Source organism: Spodoptera frugiperda, chromosome 9 (genome assembly GCF_023101765.2).
Source record: "Spodoptera frugiperda isolate SF20-4 chromosome 9, AGI-APGP_CSIRO_Sfru_2.0, whole genome shotgun sequence".
Lineage (NCBI taxonomy): Eukaryota > Metazoa > Arthropoda > Insecta > Lepidoptera > Noctuidae > Spodoptera > Spodoptera frugiperda.
This window is the reverse complement of record NC_064220.1, coordinates 11,323,531-11,345,059: the sequence shown is the minus strand read 5'-3', so window position 1 is coordinate 11,345,059 and position 21,529 is coordinate 11,323,531. Positions and strand designations below refer to the sequence as shown.

At 43.9% G+C, this 21,529-nt stretch overlaps 1 protein-coding gene across 2 annotated transcripts in view; it reads right to left on the bottom strand.

The window, feature by feature from the left end:
• Positions 1–5,031: 5,031 nt before the first annotated feature.
• Positions 5,032–21,529, bottom strand: part of LOC118271361 (myotubularin-related protein 6) — an 84,578-nt gene continuing 68,080 nt past the window's right edge. For both annotated transcript variants that reach the window (XM_050696054.1, XM_050696053.1), the window contains exons 4-18: positions 21,304–21,461; positions 20,696–20,868; positions 19,761–19,848; positions 18,584–18,716; positions 17,986–18,061; positions 16,688–16,844; positions 15,559–15,702; positions 14,965–15,071; positions 13,840–13,968; positions 13,299–13,425; positions 12,362–12,501; positions 11,839–11,953; positions 10,900–11,034; positions 10,614–10,752; positions 5,032–6,162 (exon numbers count right to left, since the gene is read on the bottom strand). In XM_050696054.1, coding sequence (XP_050552011.1) covers positions 6,140–6,162; positions 10,614–10,752; positions 10,900–11,034; positions 11,839–11,953; positions 12,362–12,501; positions 13,299–13,425; positions 13,840–13,968; positions 14,965–15,071; positions 15,559–15,702; positions 16,688–16,844; positions 17,986–18,061; positions 18,584–18,716; positions 19,761–19,848; positions 20,696–20,868; positions 21,304–21,461 — 1,844 coding nt within the window. In that variant the 3' untranslated portion in view covers positions 5,032–6,139. The remainder of the gene's footprint in view (positions 6,163–10,613; positions 10,753–10,899; positions 11,035–11,838; positions 11,954–12,361; positions 12,502–13,298; positions 13,426–13,839; positions 13,969–14,964; positions 15,072–15,558; positions 15,703–16,687; positions 16,845–17,985; positions 18,062–18,583; positions 18,717–19,760; positions 19,849–20,695; positions 20,869–21,303; positions 21,462–21,529) is intronic.

Here is a 21,529-nt window from a genome sequence, read left to right as displayed (position 1 = left end):
CTAGTTATGTACATTTTACTTTTTATTCCCCAAAGAAGAAGGGACTTTTCGCCAGTTTTGTGAATTGCAGGGGCCGAAACAAGTTCTATGGTCGAAAATACTGATTTTACTGACCAAAAATTCAAAAATACTGACCAAATACTGACCATTTCCAAACCGTTTTTCGGGTGAATGGTGTGAAATAAAAAGCTTATTTTCAGTTATTGGCCTCCACCATCCCCATAGCCAACCAGCACCGCCTTTTTATTGTGTTAAAAAGCTTTTTTTATTGTTAGTAATTGTTATTGTATTACAAGTGAGTCATGCGCATTCGTGCAAAATTATACATATAGTGAACACTAAAATCAAATGACTATGAGAAAGAAAAAAAGTACAGAGAAGTTCCATTAAAATAAACATAACATTTAAAATTAAGTTTTCTTAAAGAAGTTTGTTATAAGTGTTTTTTTCTTCTTATCTACGATTTTTTATATTTTTTCTTCCTCTTGTATTTGTTGTTCTTCTTCTTCTTTTCTCTCCTTTACTACAGTTTCTAGCAGAGATTTTGCCATATTTACGGAAACCATGTCTTTTTCTTTGATTCCGCCCTTCAACATGGCATTTGCATTTTTAATTAATCTGGAAATAATAATTAATTACATTGCGAAATCGTGCATAGAAATAAACACAAACAAACCAATTAGAAACAATCACAAAGCGTGCTATATCTACCTGTCAATTGTCTCCCTCTTAATTTTTTCTTCTTCTCTTATTTTTTTTTAGCGTTGTCTCACCTTCTTCAATAATCGTCTTAGTTTCTTCGTACTTTCTCTTAAGTTCTTTTTTTCTCTATCAAGTTCCTCATTTCTTTTCTTTTCGAGCTTTATTTCTTCTTTTTGCTTCTGTTCTTCACAATATGTTTTATATCTTATATATGCCGTTCTGGCTAATTTCATCAATTCATGTGTTAAAGGGACTAAATGAATCTTGTTTTCGTACATGTTTTTTAGTGCCGATTTAACTGTCAAATGCGCATCAAGGGTCCTCTGACACATGTTAGCCCTTTCTGGTGTTAAAATTCTACCCGAACATGAAAAGCCCCTTTCCACATCTGCATTGCCATGCGACAGTGCTAATGCGGCCTTTACAATGTGTTCCAGGTTGGGGAATATTTTTTCTCCGTTATCAAAGGTCCTTTTAAAAATATTGCCCCAGTAAGTTTCAATCCTTTGTTCTTCTTGATTTCCTTTTTGATGTTGCATCAACAAAAGACATTCGTTTGTTAGTGCCGTTTCTTCAAACGCAACCGGCAAAGTGTTTGCAATTTTTAAAAAGTCTTTATGACACGTTTCTGAATTTTGTTTTTTAGGGTTCAATATTGCCAAGTATTTTATTAAAGAATAATCCATTGACGTTTTTGTTAGCAGATGTTTGCAAGCGGCGACGTAATGATTTTTTACTTTGTGTAAAAATGTTACTCTATCACGTTCTTGAGCGGTCTCCAATAATTCTCTGATTGAATCTTCTAGCACAATATCTTGAAGAGGAACGTAATATTTTTCATTTAGACCTTCAACTGACGTAGGCGCGCTTTTTACACAAAACCGATTAAAAATGGTTCTCACGAGTTTCTTTAATTCTTCATGAATCATGTGAACCAATGGCTCTTCACGCTGGAAGAAACCAGTGACTTTCACGAACATCTTTACACTGAACACTACAAACATTATTTCTGCTTTTGCTAGCTTTTGATTGATGAAGTTATAGATGTTTTTAAAGTTTTGGGATGTATTAGTCTGTTTTTTAGGTAGATGTTTAGTGAAATACTCAATTATTGCAGGCCATTGCTCTAAAACGCGTTCAGCAGCAGGCCCCATAGTGAGCCAACGTGAAGAAACGTGCTTAATGAAGCGATGGTTTGGCAAATTTAACTTGTCTTGAATAATTTCATATTCTTCCCAGCGAGCAGGCCAACCATCGAAAAAGTTGTGAATTTGAAATATAAAGTCAGATACGCTTTCACCAAACTCCATCAAAGCCTTAAGAAAGGCATTGTGTACAGTGTGAATGTTACATGTTCCTATATCAGCTAATTTCCGTCTGCCCAACAGAATTAAAGAATCGTTCATCAATCTTGTAACCGCTTTATTCACATTGGGCCCGTCACAGCCTAGCATCAGAAGCCTTTTGCGGGATAGTTGAGCGTTGTCCATTGCTTCATTCAGCTTAGAATAAATATCCTCTGCGGTAGCTTTACCAATTAAGAAAGTTTCTAAATGTGTCGTTATTATCATTTCTTTAATCGGAGACCAATATTTTATGGCCACCTGAAGCTCCTTTTTTGATGCTGCATTGCAAGTTTCATCGAAACATAGCGAAACATAGGAGTCTTTGTAGTCCTTCATCATTTCTTGCCTAAAATATGGAGCTATAGCATCACAAATTAAATATCTTGCTTTGGTAGTAGACATAGAAAAATCTGATGGTAGTGAATTTGGAAACATAGCTGAAAATAGTTCCTTTATAGAATCGCATGAGGGCTCTATTGGAAAATCAGAGACCACCATTTTCATAGCCCACAAAATTTCTGCTCTTGTGGCCCCATCTTTGACACTATATAATTGTACACAACTTCTTTGGCTATTTTCAGGTTTAGAAGTACTTGGTTGTTCTTCGATGGGTTTTTCATTGGGTCGCAAACTTGTCATATGCAATTGAGATGCTGTCAACTTTACTTTACACTGTTCCTTGTGTTTTTGTGTTGATGCGTGTTGTTCGATAGCTTCAAAGCCCCAAGCAATCGAAAACTTTTTAAGACACACAAAACAAAAAAACCTGTATCACTGTCCTCTTTTTTTCCCCACTCACACACAATATGTCCATTTTTATCTTTTTTTTAAGCCAGTCTTCATTAAATTTGCACTTACCCATAATTACTTGTTTTGATATGTATAGAGATAGAGTCTATTATTTTGTTAGTGATAAATTAAAGCACACACACAGGCAAGGTACACACATTAACAAATCACCAGTATGAAGCTGTAACAAACATGCATGAGTTAAATTACACAAAATTAGAACAAAGAAATACTGATTTAAAAAAAAAAATTAGTAAGTATTTTTTTTTAAGTCAGCTGCAATATATACTACGTAGATCATCCACATACACTTGGAACAAAAAATTTTGTGCCCAGTGTATATAGAGCATGCAAAGTGCAAAGCAGCCCTCAGATATCATCAGTCATCACTGGGCAAATCGAAAAATACTGACAATACTGACCGATTTTCAAAAATACTGACTTTTACTGACCAGGTCCAAAAATACTGACTTTTACTGACTTTACTGACCTGTTTCGGCCCCTGGAATTGGTATAATGTTGATCTATTCAATTTTCTAAAAATCTTCCTAACAACTTCCTCAGCTTGGGATTATGACTTCAATCATCATACTCAGGACATAATTTGACGGACCCGGTTGGTGCGGTGGCTGGGCAACTGGCTGCCGCGCAACGTGTAGCAGGTTCGATTCCTGCACGGAGCAACTCTTTGTGTGATCCACAAATTGTTGTTTCGGGTCTGGGTGTGTTGTCTATATGAACTTGTATGTTTGTAAACGATACAGGAGAAAATCCTAGTGTGGGGCAACGTTTTAAAAAAAGAAGAAAGAAAGAATTTACAGGCGTACACGGAACACTCCTACTTTTTATCTTTTTTATTTTAGTGTTACACGTGTTGGTTTTTTCACGAAGAAACAACCATTAAGCAGTTAATTACAACTATGATTATATAATATGGACATTGAATTTGAAAATAAATCTAGATTATTTTACCATCTACGGAGCGTTCCATTTACACCTGTATGTTATCTATTGAATAAAAATCTTCGTCTACTGATATATACACATATTTAATTTTATATTTCTCTATACTAAATAAAACGATACACGTATTTACAAAACATATGGATTAGCTACATTATTTAATTAAAATATACACTTCTCCGTGTGCAACGAACTGTGATAAGTAGTAGATAAACCAACATATAATAATTATAATAAATTCGTTTATATTTACAAAATAAGTTTGGAACTTTACACTTATAAAATAAAACATAAAATCTAAGTTGTACTTATACATAGTGGATCTATTGGGCGTAAGAATATTAAGAAACATTAAATCAGAGAAAAAAAATCTTATAAATATTTTTTTTATTATTGGATTGCCTCGTGGAGTAATCATATATGCGATTGCCGAGTAACTAATGTCCGAATACTCAAACGCTACTCAATTTTAAGACGCTGTCAAAACTAGTTCTATCCCTATCAATTCTTTATAAAATGACAGAGATAGCACGATATTTAAGTACAACTTAAAATTGAGTAGCATTTCAGTATTCGGGTGTAAGTCAATCAATATGTCTCGTAGTTTGCTACGTATAGAGCGAAGTGACATCTATTTACAGACCAAATTCTATTCTATTATCTACTATAGACTAGAATGTCTAGTGCGAGTTTGTTTGACACGTCACCGTGTTTAGCTCTCTGATTGGTTGATTAGCTTGGAGCTGGCCAATTAGAGCGCCGAATTTCCTAAACGTGTTGATCGCGTTAACGTAAAACTAACTCGCAATAGCCACTCAGAGCAAATTACGTTAGTATGGGATGGGGCCGAATCAATTTTATTTTATTTTCTCCACCTGTTGTAGTGTATCATTGCGATGTAAACAAAGAATAAAAGATTAAAAATATATATATATTTGGCACTCAATGTTTAAGCGAAACAGGCCACCGCTAGCTTAGTGTAGCTCGCATAGTTGAGCCAGTGTCACAAACATCAGCTTAGCTTTGCGTTAAACACAATTTTAGCTGGCCGTGGATGTTCGGCTTAACAGTCAAATTAATATGAGTCGATCAACGATCTAGGTGACAACAGTATTCTACAAAGATGTGAGGAATTAGGAATAATCTTAGTTCAATAGGAGTATTGGAAACATATTTATCTTACATTTTTAAAGTAACTTTTTTTTATTATATTTTATTTCTAGCCTTTTCGTAGTAGTACACACTTGGAAACATTCAAACTAATTTTAATTACCACTAACTCAAAAGATGCAGATATTTTCTTAACGTTCCTGATAGGTGAACAATATAGATACTACCTCTACCATGAGTTTGAAGCAATAGTATTTGTCGATAGTCGCTAGCGACGAGGTAGGTACATGTTTTGTATGGCAAATTTTAGTTCCACAGGTGACCGGTAGAGACGTAAAATTTGTCTTACAAAAAATTTACGTCGTCGTTAGCGACTATCGACAAATACTATTACTTCTGTGGCGACACATTGACAAGTAACAAGTGACAGATGACAGAAGTCGCACATAGACTATCGACGAGCAAAATCTACGGATGACGTCACAAATATCCTGCATCGCACATATTATGAAGTTTACATGCGAATTAACACGGATAGAAAATCCCAACGAACAACAGTTGGGCAGAAAGCCCGCCAGGCTGATCACCTCGCCTGGTCGGAGGATCCTCCTTTTCCTAGGGAACTTTACTCTCTGTTTCCTAAACTTCAAACTCATGGTAGAAGTAATGAACATTATTTCCAATATATACAAAATATCTTTATATGACATATACATACAAACAAACATGTCATGTAATGATTCCTAGTTAAGATGTTCGCTTTTCAAGCATAAAAATGGTTCAAAGTTCGTAATCTGATAAGCGCCAATGTAACATTTTTAAACCTTAATAAACATGAATGAAGTGAAACGAAACTTCTTGATAAGCAACTCTGCTCATTTCCTAACTCGTTTTTGCCGAGAAGCGATATAATTATAGGCTGATATTTATTTTATTTACATACCTATAAAGCAGTGTTGGTAACTCGAGTTTCCAATATACTTAGTATATTCAAATTACACTCATAATTAAATAGAATTTCTTCATTACTTGAAATAATTACAGAAAATACTTTGCGAATTACATTTAAAACTTAATAGTCTTACGTTGCTGTTAAAAATGCTTACAAAAAAAGGAAACAACATTTTCTTACGTATTGGATACAATTCTAAATTGTTTTGTCAATGTTTGTAAACATTTTTAACCACAGCATGGGGAACAATTATTTATCTTTCTAAATATTGAATTCTTCAGTTTGCTGGCGTCACTATGTCTGCAAAATAAAAAATAAAAAAATCATTCTATAAAATATTGTCATTCAAAAGTTTAGCTTCTTGTTTGTTCTTTTCTAAACAAAAATCTATGGTACACTGAATGAAGCTAGATGCCAGCTTGATCTAATGATCAACAGCCTATAAGTGGCCGGGTGGTTTTCCGAAAAAAATCACAAAATGTCAACAGCGTCATTATCCTTAACCAAAAGTTAACAATTCCGCCGATTGAAACTTAAAATTTGGTTTCAATAGCTTTGACACTGCTCTCAACCAATCCAACAAAAATAAGGATGATAATAAGCTAACACGGTGCTTAATAACGCGGGAGATTAATGATTTGTTAAATAAAAGTTAAAGTTTTTTGAAAAATCACCCGGCCACTGCTGACCAAAGGCCTCTTCTCACATGGAGGTTTGAGCATTAATCACCACGCTTGCTGGTCAAATATAATCACTGGTAATCCAGTGTTACTGATGTGCTATTGTGGTCGGAGTACGAGGGGGAAATTGGTAATGATCAGTTGATCAGGTAAAGGGGTGGGGGGAGGTACTGAGTGGGCGGGCAGTAGTCAGGGTGCGAGGGGGAGATTGGTAGTGGTCAGGTAAGAGGGGTGGTACTGTCCGGGCGGGCAGTAGTCGGGCTGCGAGGGGGGATTGGTAGTGGTCAGGTAAGAGAGGGGTAGTAGTGACCGGGCGGGCAGTGGTCGGGGTGCGAGGGGGAGATTGGTAGTGGTCAGGTAAGAGAGGGGTAGTAGTGACCGGGTGGGCAGTGGTCGGGGTGCGAGGGGAGATTGGTAGTGGTCAGGTAAGAGGGGTGGTACTGTCCGGGCGGGCAGTAGTCGGGCTGCGAGGGGGGATTGGTAGTGGTCAGGTAAGAGGGGTGGTACTGTCCGGGCGGGCAGTAGTCGGGCTGCGAGGGGGGATTGGTAGTGGTCAGGTAAGAGAGGGGTAGTAGTGACCGGGCGGGCAGTGGTCGGGGTGCGAGGGGGAGATTGGTAGTGGTCAGGTAAGAGAGGGTAGTAGTGACCGGGTGGGCAGTGGTCGGGGTGCGAGGGGAGATTGGTAGTGGTCAGGTAAGAGAGGGGTAGTAGTGACCGGGTGGGCAGTGGTCGGGGTGCGAGGGGGAGATTGGTAGTGGTCAGGTAAGAGGGGTGGTACTGTCCGGGCGGGCAGTAGTCGGGCTGCGAGGGGGGATTGGTAGTGGTCAGGTAAGAGAGGGGTAGTAGTGACCGGGCGGGCAGTGGTCGGGGTGCGAGGGGGAGATTGGTAGTGGTCAGGTAAGAGAGGGGTAGTAGTGACCGGGCGGGCAGTGGTCGGGGTGCGAGGGGAGATTGGTAGTGGTCAGGTAAGAGAGGGGTAGTAGTGACCGGGTGGGCAGTGGTCGGGGTGCGAGGGGAGATTGGTAGTGGTCAGGTAAGAGAGGGGTAGTAGTGACCGGGTGGGCAGTGGTCGGGGTGCGAGGGGGAGATTGGTAGTGGTCAGGTAAGAGGGGTGGTACTGTCCGGGCGGGCAGTAGTCGGGGTGCGAGGGGGAGTTTGGTAGTGGTCAGGTAAGAGAGGGGTAGTAGTGACCGGGTGGGCAGTGGTCGGGGTGCGAGGGGAGATTGGTAGTGGTCAGGTAAGAGAGGGGTAGTAGTGACCGGGTGGGCAGTGGTCGGGGTGCGAGGGGGAGATTGGTAGTGGTCAGGTAAGAGGGGTGGTACTGTCCGGGCGGGCAGTAGTCGGGCTGCGAGGGGGGATTGGTAGTGGTCAGGTAAGAGAGGGGTAGTAGTGACCGGGCGGGCAGTGGTCGGGGTGCGAGGGGGAGATTGGTAGTGGTCAGGTAAGAGAGGGGTAGTAGTGACCGGGTGGGCAGTGGTCGGGGTGCGAGGGGGAGATTGGTAGTGGTCAGGTAAGAGAGGGGTAGTAGTGACCGGGTGGGCAGTGGTCGGGGTGCGAGGGGGAGATTGGTAGTGGTCAGGTAAGAGAGGGGTAGTAGTGACCGGGCGGGCAGTGGTCGGGGTGCGAGGGGGAGATTGGTAGTGGTCAGGTAAGAGAGGGGTAGTACTGACCGGGCGGGCAGTAGTCGGGGTGCGAGGGGGAGTTTGGTTGTGTTCAGGTAAAATGGGGGTAGTACTGACCGGGCGGGCAGTAGTCGGGGTGCGAGGGGGAGATTGGTAGTGGTCAGGTAAGAGAGGGGTAGTAGTGACCGGGCGTGCAGTAGTCTGGGTGCGAGGGGGAGATTGGTAGTGGTCAGGTAAGAGGGGGGGTAGTGGTGACCGGGCGGGCCGTAGTCGGGGTGCGAGGGGGAGATTGGTAGTGGTCAGGTAAGAGAGGGGTAGTAGTGACCGGGCGGGCCGTAGTCGGGGTGCGAGGGGGAGATTGGTAGTGGTCAGGTAAGAGAGGGGTAGTAGTGACCGGGCGGGCAGTAGTCGGGGTGCGAGGGGGAGATTGGTAGTGGTCAGGTAAGAGAGGGGTAGTAGTGACCGGGTGGGCAGTGGTCGGGGTGCGAGGGGGAGATTGGTAGTGGTCAGGTAAGAGAGGGGTAGTAGTGACCGGGTGGGCAGTGGTCGGGGTGCGAGGGGGAGATTGGTAGTGGTCAGGTAAGAGAGGGGTAGTAGTGACCGGGCGGGCCGTAGTCGGGGTGCGAGGGGGAGATTGGTAGTGGTCAGGTAAGAGAGGGGTAGTAGTGACCGGGTGGGCAGTGGTCGGGGTGCGAGGGGAGATTGGTAGTGGTCAGGTAAGAGAGGGGTAGTAGTGACCGGGTGGGCAGTGGTCGGGGTGCGAGGGGGAGATTGGTAGTGGTCAGGTAAGAGGGGTGGTACTGTCCGGGCGGGCAGTAGTCGGGCTGCGAGGGGGGATTGGTAGTGGTCAGGTAAGAGAGGGGTAGTAGTGACCGGGCGGGCAGTGGTCGGGGTGCGAGGGGGAGATTGGTAGTGGTCAGGTAAGAGAGGGGTAGTAGTGACCGGGCGGGCAGTGGTCGGGGTGCGAGGGGGAGATTGGTAGTGGTCAGGTAAGAGAGGGGTAGTAGTGACCGGGCGGGCAGTGGTCGGGGTGCGAGGGGGAGATTGGTAGTGGTCAGGTAAGAGAGGGGTAGTAGTGACCGGGTGGGCAGTGGTCGGGGTGCGAGGGGGAGATTGGTAGTGGTCAGGTAAGAGAGGGGTAGTAGTGACCGGGTGGGCAGTGGTCGGGGTGCGAGGGGGAGATTGGTAGTGGTCAGGTAAGAGAGGGGTAGTGGTGACCGGGCGGGCCGTAGTCGGGGTGCGAGGGGGAGATTGGTAGTGGTCAGGTAAGAGAGGGGTAGTAGTGACCGGGCGTGCAGTGGTCGGGGTGCGAGGGGGAGATTGGTAGTGGTCAGGTAAGAGAGGGGTAGTAGTGACCGGGTGGGCAGTGGTCGGGGTGCGAGGGGGAGATTGGTAGTGGTCAGGTAAGAGAGGGGTAGTAGTGACCGGGCGCGCAGTAGTCTGGGTGCGAGGGGGAGATTGGTAGTGGTCAGGTAAGAGAGGGGTAGTGGTGACCGGGCGGGCCGTAGTCGGGGTGCGAGGGGGAGATTGGTAGTGGTCAGGTAAGAGAGGGGTAGTAGTGACCGGGTGGGCAGTGGTCGGGGTGCGAGGGGGAGATTGGTAGTGGTCAGGTAAGAGAGGGGTAGTAGTGACCGGGTGGGCAGTGGTCGGGGTGCGAGGGGGAGATTGGTAGTGGTCAGGTAAGAGGGGTGGTACTGTCCGGGCGGGCAGTAGTCGGGCTGCGAGGGGGGATTGGTAGTGGTCAGGTAAGAGAGGGGTAGTAGTGACCGGGCGGGCAGTGGTCGGGGTGCGAGGGGGAGATTGGTAGTGGTCAGGTAAGAGAGGGGTAGTAGTGACCGGGTGGGCAGTGGTCGGGGTGCGAGGGGGCGATTGGTAGTGGTCAGGTAAGAGAGGGGTAGTAGTAACCAGACGGGCAGTAGTCGGGGTGCGAGGGGGAGTTTGGTAGTGGTCAGGTAAGAGGGGGGTAGTAGTGACCGGGAGTGTAGTAGTCGGGGTGCGAGGGGGAGTTTGGTTGTGGTCAGGTAAAATGGGGGTAGTACTGACCGGGCGGGCAGTAGTCGGGGTGCGAGGGGGAGTTTGGTTGTGGTCAGGTAAGAGAGGGGTAGTAGTGACCGGGTGGGCAGTGGTCGGGGTGCGAGGGGAGATTGGTAGTGGTCAGGTAAGAGGGGGGGTAGTGGTGACCGGGCGGGCCGTAGTCGGGGTGCGAGGGGGAGATTGGTAGTGGTCAGGTAAGAGAGGGGTAGTAGTAACCAGACGGGCAGTAGTCGGGGTGCGAGGGGGAGTTTGGTAGTGGTCAGGTAAGAGGGGGGTAGTAGTGACCGGGCGGGCAGTAGTCGGGGTGCGAGGGGGAGATTGGTAGTGGTCAGGTAAGAGAGGGGTAGTAGTGACCGGGCGTGCAGTAGTCTGGGTGCGAGGGGTTGTGTTCAGGTAAAATGGGGGTAGTACTGACCGGGCGGGCAGTGGTCGGGCGTGCGGGGGCAGCAGGCGGCGCAGAGGGGGGCGGCGCGGGGCGCGTGCAGGCCGGGGAGGGGGGCGCGCGCCGCGATGCAGCGCGTGCACACGCAGCGCCCGCAGCCCCAGCAGTGGTGCTGCACACAAGGTATAGTGCCATTATTAAACAGTGCTATATAAATATATGTATTACACAAATCTTTATTTATTTAAGCCTTTACTGTTACATACAATGCTAAACTCCATTTTTTTACAGAATCGAGTTCACATCGTTGATGGCTTACCTTCCTGCTGAAGTGGTCTAGAGGAGTGGAACAGCTGCACTCAGTAACATTCTTGATACTCTTCCAGTCTAACGCCACGGTGTTCACTTCCTGCTCTAACAACGCCAAGTTTGCTGGTATCGAATCACTCGCCTTCTACGAACACAAATTTCTTTATTGTAACTTTCGTGAGACATACTAAATTAATTACTATGTTATCGGCTTACTATGTTATTGCCAGTAGCAGCGCGACAATCGCCGCGTCGTGTGTCGCGATACATGAATATGAGCCTCTAGCATGGCTTGAAACTAGTCGAGTTCCTCGTCAAACAATTACGTGAGTAAGCCGATAACATAGTAATTAGCAAATTTCTTTTTTAATATTATTGTAACTCTCGCCTCTACTCAATTATAATAACCGATCTACATCTAAAATCGATCGATACAAACGATTTTTCGATCGATTCAATCGATTTTCGACTTTAAGTTGCATGGAGTTTCTGTCAAAAACAAACATCGACATAGATATTTTAGTTTAAGATGGGTTACTATTATTATTTCGGTTAACCCACGTTACTGTATCGACGACGTAATTCGAACAGCTATGAGCCCCTACGTGTCTTGAAACTGGTCGAGTTAGGAATTAATGCGTGTGAGTGGAATGTGATGTGAAAGTTTTTTTTTTATTTTTTAAAAAAACGTTGCCCCGCGCTAGGATTTTCTCCTGTGTCGTGGGTGCGTTTACAAACATATAATTTCACATGCACATGACACCCAGACCCGAAACAACAATTTGTGGATCACACAAAGAGTAGCTCCGTGCGGGAATCGAACCCGCTACACGTTGCATGGCAGCCAGTTGCCCAGCCACCGCACCAACCGTGCAGGCAAAGTGCAATGTGATGTGAAAGTGTTAGTGAACAGTGAACATAGGAGAAAATATATGTAGTAGCAGTTTACCTCAGTAATGAGAGGTATTTTATCTGGCTTGGGAGGCGCTGAGACTTCCTTCAGCGGGTGGTCATGGTTCGCACACTCCAACTCCGATAGAGTGCCGCCAGACTCGTATAGTAATCTGCAAACATTCAAAGGATTAAAATTACAAACAATAAATCTTACTAATATCACAAATGCGAAATTTTGTGAGTATTAAGAGGGTGTAACAATTCAGTGCAATCTATCGTCAGGAAGGAGGTAATATCCCTATTACCTAAGACCTAAACCAAACAAATAAACGGGATAAGCTAAATAAAACCTTTTAAAAAACAAAGATATAGTTTTGACTGCCTGCGAATGGTCGCAAGTGCGACTGCGGGACAAAGGGTTCGATTCCCAGTATATGGCAATAGGCTCACCCCCTATTACATGGGACTTAAAACACAAATGGTGAAAAGTGGGTGTACATTGTATAGTGGCATTACGTGCCGTAATGTGCACCTCTGCCTACCCCTTCGGGGATAAAAGGGAGTTTTGACGGACTCACTTGTTATCAATTTGTAGAGCTTCAGTCTTAGTTTCGATCTCGACCGAGTTAACGTTTCCATTCTGATAGTTGACCACAGCCGTATCTTTGCTTTTGTCCCCCTTCTTCCCGGACAGCAAATTCTTGAATGTAGTAATTCTCTGAAACATACATTAAATAAAACAAGGTGAATTGGATTCGAGACTTGAATAGATACAGAACACTGGTGAATAAGGGTCAATTTATACTAGCGGTGAGTTGAAACGTCTATCCAAAACTGCACATAACAAATTCAACCTTAACTCCACAGGGTAAGGGTCAATTTATAGTAGCGCAGAGTCGAACCCTTTATCCAAAACTGCACATAACAAATTCAACCTTAACTCCACAGGGTAAGGGTCAATTTATACTAGCGCAGAGTCGAAGCGTCTATCCAAAACTGCACATAACAAATTCAACCTTAACTCCACAGCGTAAGGGTCAATTTATACCAGCGCAGAGTCGAAACTTTGTACGTGCGCATTTTTAAAATCTCAGAAGTAATGTGTGCGTTACGCTGTGGAGTTAAGGTTGAATTTGTTATGTTCAGTTTTGGAAAGACACTTCGATGCGCTTCGACTTTGCGCTAGTATAAATTGACCCTAAATGTTGGGAAAATGTTCTAACATTTATTTACCCCATTCGTGTATCTATTCACCCCGTTTTACGATATTCCATTATTTTTATGGTGTACGGGGAGGAGGTCTTTTTTTTTTTTAAGGGGTGAAAATCATCCAATGACTTCTCCCGCCTTGGGCAAGGCGAGAGGGAGTGTCAGACTCTTACTGACTAAAAACCACCCCGTTCCTTCTCCTGCTTTTCGGGCCGGAGCCCCGGTAAACCCGCTAGGTAGTCCGCAGCTCCGGATCAGGGGAGGAGGTCTGCCAGTGTAAGTAGTGAGTGTGTGTAGTGTATGTACCTTGGTGAGGTAGTTGATGTGCAGGTGCAGCGCGGAGGTGTGGTCCACGGCGGCGGGGAGGAGGTCCGCCAGGGCCTCCCTGGGGTGGACGCCACTCTCGTGTCGGCAGTACATGCCGCGCCAGAACCTGCGTATGCGCACCATTTCAATGATAACTACCGCTTTCTGCTCAACAGATACCGCTAATGTAGCCTGTTTGTCTAATGACTGTCTAATTTCTAGTAATTGTACAATAATAGTTTATTGGATAGGAGACCTTTCGCGGCACTAGTTATCCTGGTGGTAAACTCAATTCCTAACTCCCTTCCCAACTCATGAGAACAAGAAAATTTTGTTAACTACAGTAGTTTAACATTACCCTAATCGTAATTAACCCGATGTTTATTAAACACACAGTTACACATCAAATTATACAAACAAGTTTAATATAGTCTCGCTTTGTATGAACTTTCTGTACATTTGAAGTTCAGTTTACATTGGTTTTGCATAGCTTGATGTGTAGCCGTGCGGTGAAGACATTTGTCATTAATTGAAAATGTACCTTATGCTCTGTGCACTTAAGTCTGGTTTTAGTACATCAGGATGAGACTTAGGGTTGTACAAGGGATTCTTGTACTCGTTCAGATGACTCGCCATGTATCCCCATAGAGAGAATGTACGTTCTGATAACCTGTAAAAAAGGATCAATATTCAGTACATAGTATAATACAAAGTCGCTTTCTTTCTACCTGTTTTTTTTTTTATGAAACACGCCGGTAATAGAGCAGACGTATTACCTGATGGTAAGCAATCGCCGCCGCCCATGGACACTTGAAACACCAGAGGCGTTACAAGTGCGTTGAGAGTTAGGAATTTAAGGGTTGTTGTTCGGGAATCGGGGATAGGGAAGATTGGGAAGGGGGGAATTGGGCCTCCGGTAACCTCACTCACATAACGAAACATAACGCAAGCGTTGTTTCACGTCGGTTTTCTGTAAGGCCGTGGTATCACTCCGGTCGAGCCGGCCTATTCGTGCCGAAGCATGGCTCTCCCACACTTATGTACCTTTGTATGCTTAAATCTTTAAAGCTACGCAACGGATGTTGATGCAGTTTTTTTAATAGGTAAATAGTGATTCAAAAGGAAGGTTTATATGTATTATACATATATAATATATCACCATTACGAAGCTGGGACTGGTCGCTAGTAATATTAAAAAGCTGAATAGTATTTTTGTTTGAACGCCGTAATCACCGAAACTGCTGTTTCGAATTGAATATATTTGCGTTGGATAGTCCATTTATAAGGCTATATCACATCACGCTACGATGGATAGGGAGCCGAGCAGTGGTTGAAACGGCATTAATAACAGTCGCGGGAAGTATTACGTACAAATGTATCGTCTCTGTTACACATCAAGCTATACAAAACCAGTTTATCATGGTCTCGCTTTGTATGACCTTTCAGTACATTTGACGGTCAGTTTGTACTGGTTATGCATAGCCTGGGGCCTTAGTCTGCTATTACAATTGTGTCACAATGTTCGATCATTGAACAGAGAACAAGAGGGATGGAGCTATACAACCTTCATAGCTCCGTCCCTCTTGCACCGGTCAGTGATCGACCATTCTGACACAATTGTAATAGCAGACTAAGGCCCCTGATATGTAGCGTGCACTCGTCATACCGTAAGTCGCGCCTGTCTTTCTCGCAGTTTCCTATAAAGGTCCCGTACTGGCACGCATGCGCGTGATCGTGTAGCGTCAGGAGGAACCTCTCGTTGAACTGGAATGCCTGAAAACATAAAGATAAAAGATAAGATAAAGATAAATTTATTTCTAAGTACATGGTACCCTGAGATTTTAAATTTCAAGACATAAACAAAGTGTCAAACATCCATTTTCTTCACAAACAAGCAGCTGGATCAGCTGATGGTAAGCAATCAGCGTCGCCCATAAAAACCTCAACACTAGAAGAATAACCCGCATTTTGAGGGTTAGGTATTTGAGGTTTGTAAATTTAGAGATTGGGATGGGCAGATTTAGGGGATTAGGCCTGTAACCTCACTGACACGACTGCAAACTACACAGCGTTGTTTGAGCAGATGGATCATCTGATGGTAAGCAATGCCGCCCATGGACACACGTAACAGAGGGGTTACAAGTAGTTGGCAGCCTTTTAGGGAGCAGTGGCAGCACCTTTTAGGGAAAAGCCTTTTAAGGATTGAAGGTGGGAGGGGGGATTGGTTTCACTCCGGTTTCTTGTAATAAAGTGTTGTAACCTCAGGCCTCTGTCGCAGCAGTTGCCAGGTGCAGTCGAGCAGTTGTGTGAACACGGGCGACCTCTCGCGGCCGTCGCACGCAATGTGCCCGCACCGGGCTGTGAACTTGTGACCGAACGATAGCCAGTCCTTTTCTATCAGCGCCTGTAAAGTATTTTTTTGTATTAGTAGAATTACTGCCGTACTCAGAGTCATTTAATGATTACTTAAACTATTCCTTAGTAACGATTTTGTATCGAAAACAATTGCTAAGGACTGAGTTAAGTAACCATTAAATACTTTTCCTGACCCGGGAATCGAACTCGGAACACCTTGTCCGATACTCTCACTTGCGACCAGCCGACCAACGAGGCAGCATTAACCAACCGATTGAAGTCGAGTTTTTTATAGTATTTATATTGATGAGTTAATCAAAGTTAATTAACTTATTAAGTTAATCAAAATGAATTCACTCTAGAAATATACAAGGCGAATATAAGGCAGTAGACGAACATAACGACCAGATTGGCGATATATTAAAGAAGGGCCAAATTAAAACTACACTTAATCGACGAGCATGCAAGACTGATAACTGTTTATGAAGCGGAAGAGGTATGTAAGAGTCATAGTAATTGGCGGTCTATTGTCTCTGCCTACCTCCATGGGAGACAGGCGTGAAGTTATGTATGTATGTTATATTGATGAGGTGCAGCTTGTAGAGGCTGTAGTACCTTTTTTTAGTGACGGGGTGAAACCTTCAAAAGACGCCTAGCTTTTGGGGATAAAAGACTAGGGAGTGTGGGATTTTTACCTCACTAAAACCACCTCGGTGGCCACCCTCAACACCTGTAAGGGGCACCGGGTCCTCTTAGTAGACCTGCTCCCCTCTCAATAGACCTGCTCCGGAGCCCCTACGGTGCAACGCCTGTTATGGCACATCCCTAAGGGCTAGTTCAGACATGCGGGAACAGCGCGGAAACCGCGCGGGAACGGTGCGGGAACAGCGCGGTTATGTCTGAACGATTACTTAATAACTCATACAAATAAGACTCGCGTGATTTCCATGCGATTCTGAAATCGCGCGGTTCCCGTCGTGTCTGAACTAGCTCTAACGAGACGTGTGTCTCCCATGAGCCAGAGGCTGTAGTACCTGGTACCCGTTGATGGTGCGGTAGTGCGGGTCGAGACAGAGCGCGGCCAGCGAGCAGACCTGCGCCGTGCGGTCCCAGCCGTCGCTGCAGTGCACGCAGACGCTCACCCCCGCCTCCAGCGCGTTCGCCATCCACCACGACGTGTCCAGGATAGACCTGCAACACACCATCGTCATGTCAAACACTCTCCTCTTGTACAGGAGATTATAAGCTAGTCGTATCGTATATTCTTACGAAATAACTTATTATTGTAATTAACTGTGCCACGCCGTAGGTATTGCTGACAGTGTGACACAATTATGAAGACTTTTGTACATAACATAATCTATTATATAAAAATAAGTCGGGTTTTCCTTCCTGACGCTATAACTCCAGATCGCACGAACCGATTTCCACGGTTTTGCATTCGATGGAAAGGTAACGGGTTCCGTGATGTTTATAGCAAAGAAAATTAAAAAAAAAAAACAAGAAAAGAGCAGGTGGCGAAACGAAGTTCGCTGGGTTTGCTAGTTTTATATAATTTTAGTGTTAATAAATCACTCAATTGTGTCGGTGGTCTTTACATTTGACTGTTCCCTGAACACACATCGGGATCCTACCGACATCACATACCAACTACATACAGCATCATATGTACGAGAGCAAACAGCCCGTACAGCTATAATCTCCACGCTTGGCAAGCGTGTTAGCGTTTCTTTTATTGGTAATAGCCTACCGTCTTGTGCGTCTAATCTGGAGGGGGGGGGGGGCGTATATCGTACCAGTTTGTCCACTATATCGCTTATCGGCGAGATGGCCAAACTATATACGCCCCCCCCCACATTCCACCACACCAGACTTAAGACTTGAAAACACCCAAGTTTGCCACAAACTGGCATTTTATCATGTATCTTGGGTGAGCATTATAAAAAATTATGTATCACACACAAGAATTATTCCTACGGAAACCGAATCCACAACGTGTTGCTGATACACGAAACCGCAACCAGTTACCCAGCTATTGCAGCAACAGTCAACCGTGCAGTCAAAACACATCCATGACAAAAGAAAATCCTAGTGTCGGGCAATGTTTGAAAGAAAAAATATATCTATACTAACATTATAAAGCTGAAGAGTTTGTTTGTTTGAACGCGCTAATCTCAGGAACTGCTGGACCGATTTGAATAATTCTTTTTGTTAGGGCATTTATCGAGGAAGGCTATAGGCTATAAAACATCACGCTATGACCAATAGGAGCCAAGCAGAGCGGGTGAAACCGCGCGGAAGTAGCTAGTTAAGTATAAAGAAGTTGACTTACTTGATGTGTTTCAACCACCCGGAGGACTCCAACCCGCTGAGGAAGGAGGACATTGTAGGAGTGTTTTGTTCACAAGCTGTAAACAAAAATAACATAGTAAAACGTTTACCAAGAAAGTTAAAACCGTAAAGTTAAAACGTATTACGCTCCAAATTAAGATGTTCGGAAGAATTTTCAAAATTATAAAGCTAAACTCTAATATAAAGCTAAATTCTAATATTTCTCTTGACTTGAGAGTCTATAACGAGGCGAACCAGTACCCCTAGTATGAGTTTGTTTTACTTTTAAAGTAATCGAAACGAGAGCGCGTTCGGCGTTCTGATTGGTTGGTTCATTCGAGCCGGCTAATCAGAACGCCGAAAACGCGCTCTCTTTTCGATCTCAGTCAACGTAAAATCAACTCGTACTAAGGGTACTGGTAGTTCTTTAGTATGATGACCAATATTAATAATCGATCGCAATCCAACCTATAAGGTTTATTTGTGACGTCAATCCTATTGAATTTTTATAAAAATCCTAAGATTTTGGACTAAAACAGTTTTAATTTCGGTAAGCTCAGATAGTTCAAGATATAAAGGTGACTCAAAGAAATACATACTTTCGACCAGTTTCTGTAGACTCTTCCTCATCACATGGATATTGCCGATGCCCATGAACTGAAACTTGATGTTCTCATAGAAAGCTTCATTCTCATAACCCTTGCCCGCAGCTCGGTTCACCATCGCATTGATCTGGAAGTAATTTATTTATTTTTTTATTAAAAAATCATTGCCCTACATTAGGATTTTCTCCTGTGTCAAGGTTGGGTGCGTTTACAAACATACAAGTTCACATACACATGACACCCTGACGCGGAACAACAATCTGTGGATCACACAAATTGTTGTTCCGTGCGGGAATCGAACCCGCTACACGTTGCACGGCAGCCAGTCGCCCAACCACCGCGCCAACTGTAATAATCAGTAATAATCATCATTGTTCTATAATATAAAAATAAGTCTGATTTCCTTCCTGACGCTATAACTTCACGCACGAACCGATTTCCACGGTTTTGCATTCGTTGCAAAGGTCTCGGGCTCCGGTGAGGTTTAAAGCAAAGAAGATTCAACAAAAAAATTACATTGGTGGCGAAACGGTTTACTAGTTCATTTGATATCGACTAGATTGGCGATATATTAACACATTGAACGCCGTGGTGGTCACCGGTGAGCGACGTTAGCGGAGGATTTGCCTTCAACAGTTTTCTATTAGCAGTCAAAGACTTAAAGAAGAGCCAAATTAAAAGGACCCTTAACCGACGAGCATGCATGAAAAGACTGATGACTGTTTATGAAGCGAAAAAGGTATGTCAGATTCGTAGCAGTCCATTGTCTGTGCCTACTCCCATGGAAGACAGGCGTCATCATCATGATTATCATCATATCATCATCATTATCAAAAGCGTGAGAGTAGACTCTTAAGTTTTACTAAACTATGATTCTCTTTTACAAAAGAGGGGATTTTTTATGGAGCACACTGGTAATCGAGCAGACTTATCACCTGATGGTAAGCAATCTCCGCCGCTCATTGACACTTGAAACACCAGAAGCGTTACAAGTGCATTGCCGGCCTTTTGGGGGTTACGAATTTAAGGTTTGTTGGGGAATCGGGGATTTGGGAATATTCCCCTTCTCAAGGGAGGAATTGGGCCTTCGGTAACCTCACTCACACAACGCAAGCGTTGTTTCACGGTTTGTTTGTTTGTAGGATAGACAAAAAAATATCATAAATCTTACCCTTGGCCTAGTGTCCACCACATACATATAGCCGCAGTTTGGGTTCGCCCTCCTGATCAGATCCAACATCTGTTCGTCCTCCATGCATCTGAAAAATTTATTTTTTTTTTTAAAAAAGGTGTTGTAAATGAGTCGTTTGTGTAATACTTAATATAGCATGAACTTGTCTTTATTTTTGTATTATAACTGTGACTTTCAATAATCATACAGACAGCAGCTCTTTGAGCTAGCCTTTTTTATGGGCGGAAATCATTCAACTTCTCTCGCTTTGGGCGAGGCGAGAGTGAGTGTCAGGCTATTACTGACTATAAACCACCCCGTACCTACTCCTGCTTTTTGAGTCGATGCCCCGGTAAACGGTAGTCCGCAGGTCCGGATCAAGCATCAGCCCTACTGGGCCCCATGGTGGTGTGATGGCTCTTTGAGTATTAATGCGTAGGGGACGCATAGGTCTGATTCTGGTCAGGCGACGAGCTACCCTTGCTCGCTACTTAAATATCTTTAAAATAATTCTTAACCGCGATCAGTTAAAATGTTGTTTGATATTGCACTTTAGACAAAAATGATTTTTATAATGCAACATGGTTCGCAAGCCACCAGCTACAGATGGGCAGTCTCACCAGACGAGTTACAAGCAACTTCCGACTTTCAGTGATTTGATATTGATGATGAAAAGAAGATTGGACCTACCTTCACGCACACGACGAAACACAACACAAGTTTTTTTTTTTATAAAATGGCAGACGTATCACCTGATGGAAAGCAATCACCGCCGCCCATGGACACTTGAAACACCAGAGGCGTTACAAGTGCGTTGCCGGCCTTTTAAGGGTTGTTGGGGAATCGGGGATTGGGAAGATTGAAATGGGTGGATTGGAAATTGGGCATCCAATTGTGTTCAAACGAAATTAAATAATATAATAAAAGCAACTGACCTAGCAGAAAAGCCGCTGAGAGGCTGACTGCAGCGTGCTATAGCGGCTTTATTGTGGTGGAGGTATGCGAGTACGGGCAGTCGACCGCGCGACCTGAAGCTCGCACTGCCGAGCAGGACCGCCGTGGAGGCGCGAGCCGGTACATACACCTCACTCGGGTACGTGTCACACAGCTGGAATGGTAAGAAAATTACAATCAACCTTATATCCACTGAAATTTACGAAAAGTTCAATACTGTAAAACGGGGTGAATAGGGATCGAGAGGTGAATAGGGACAGAAGAGAGGTGAATAGGTATAGGGAAATTCTTCATAGTATCTATTCACCCCTCTTCTGTCCTTATTCACCTCTCGATCCCTATTCACCCCATTTTACCGTATATATTTTACCTACTCCGGGAATTGAACTCGAGACCATTCGACTCATAAAGCAATCATTTTTCTTTATCTGTCACAAGAAAGCAACTAGGTATACTTTCTATAATTGACAGCAATCAAATTCTTAGAAGATCAAGAATGAGCATACTATTATTTATTACTCATGCCCTAGATTCTAGGATATAAAGCTGAAACTTAGTATTTATTTATTTTAATGATTCTGTGGCTTACCTCATAATCTTTGTTGGCGGTGCAGAGAACCCATTGGTCGTTGGGAACGTTCATCCTCTGGTATTCCGTCTGAATATCGAAGAAGTTCCATCCAGCCGACTTAGGCAGGTCGTCCGGCGTCGATTTGTAGAAGAAGCAGTACAACTCATCGATGTGTACTGAAATAAATTTGTTTTACGTCAAAAATATTATAAAGATATACTTTTTCAACTCAATTTAGAAAAGC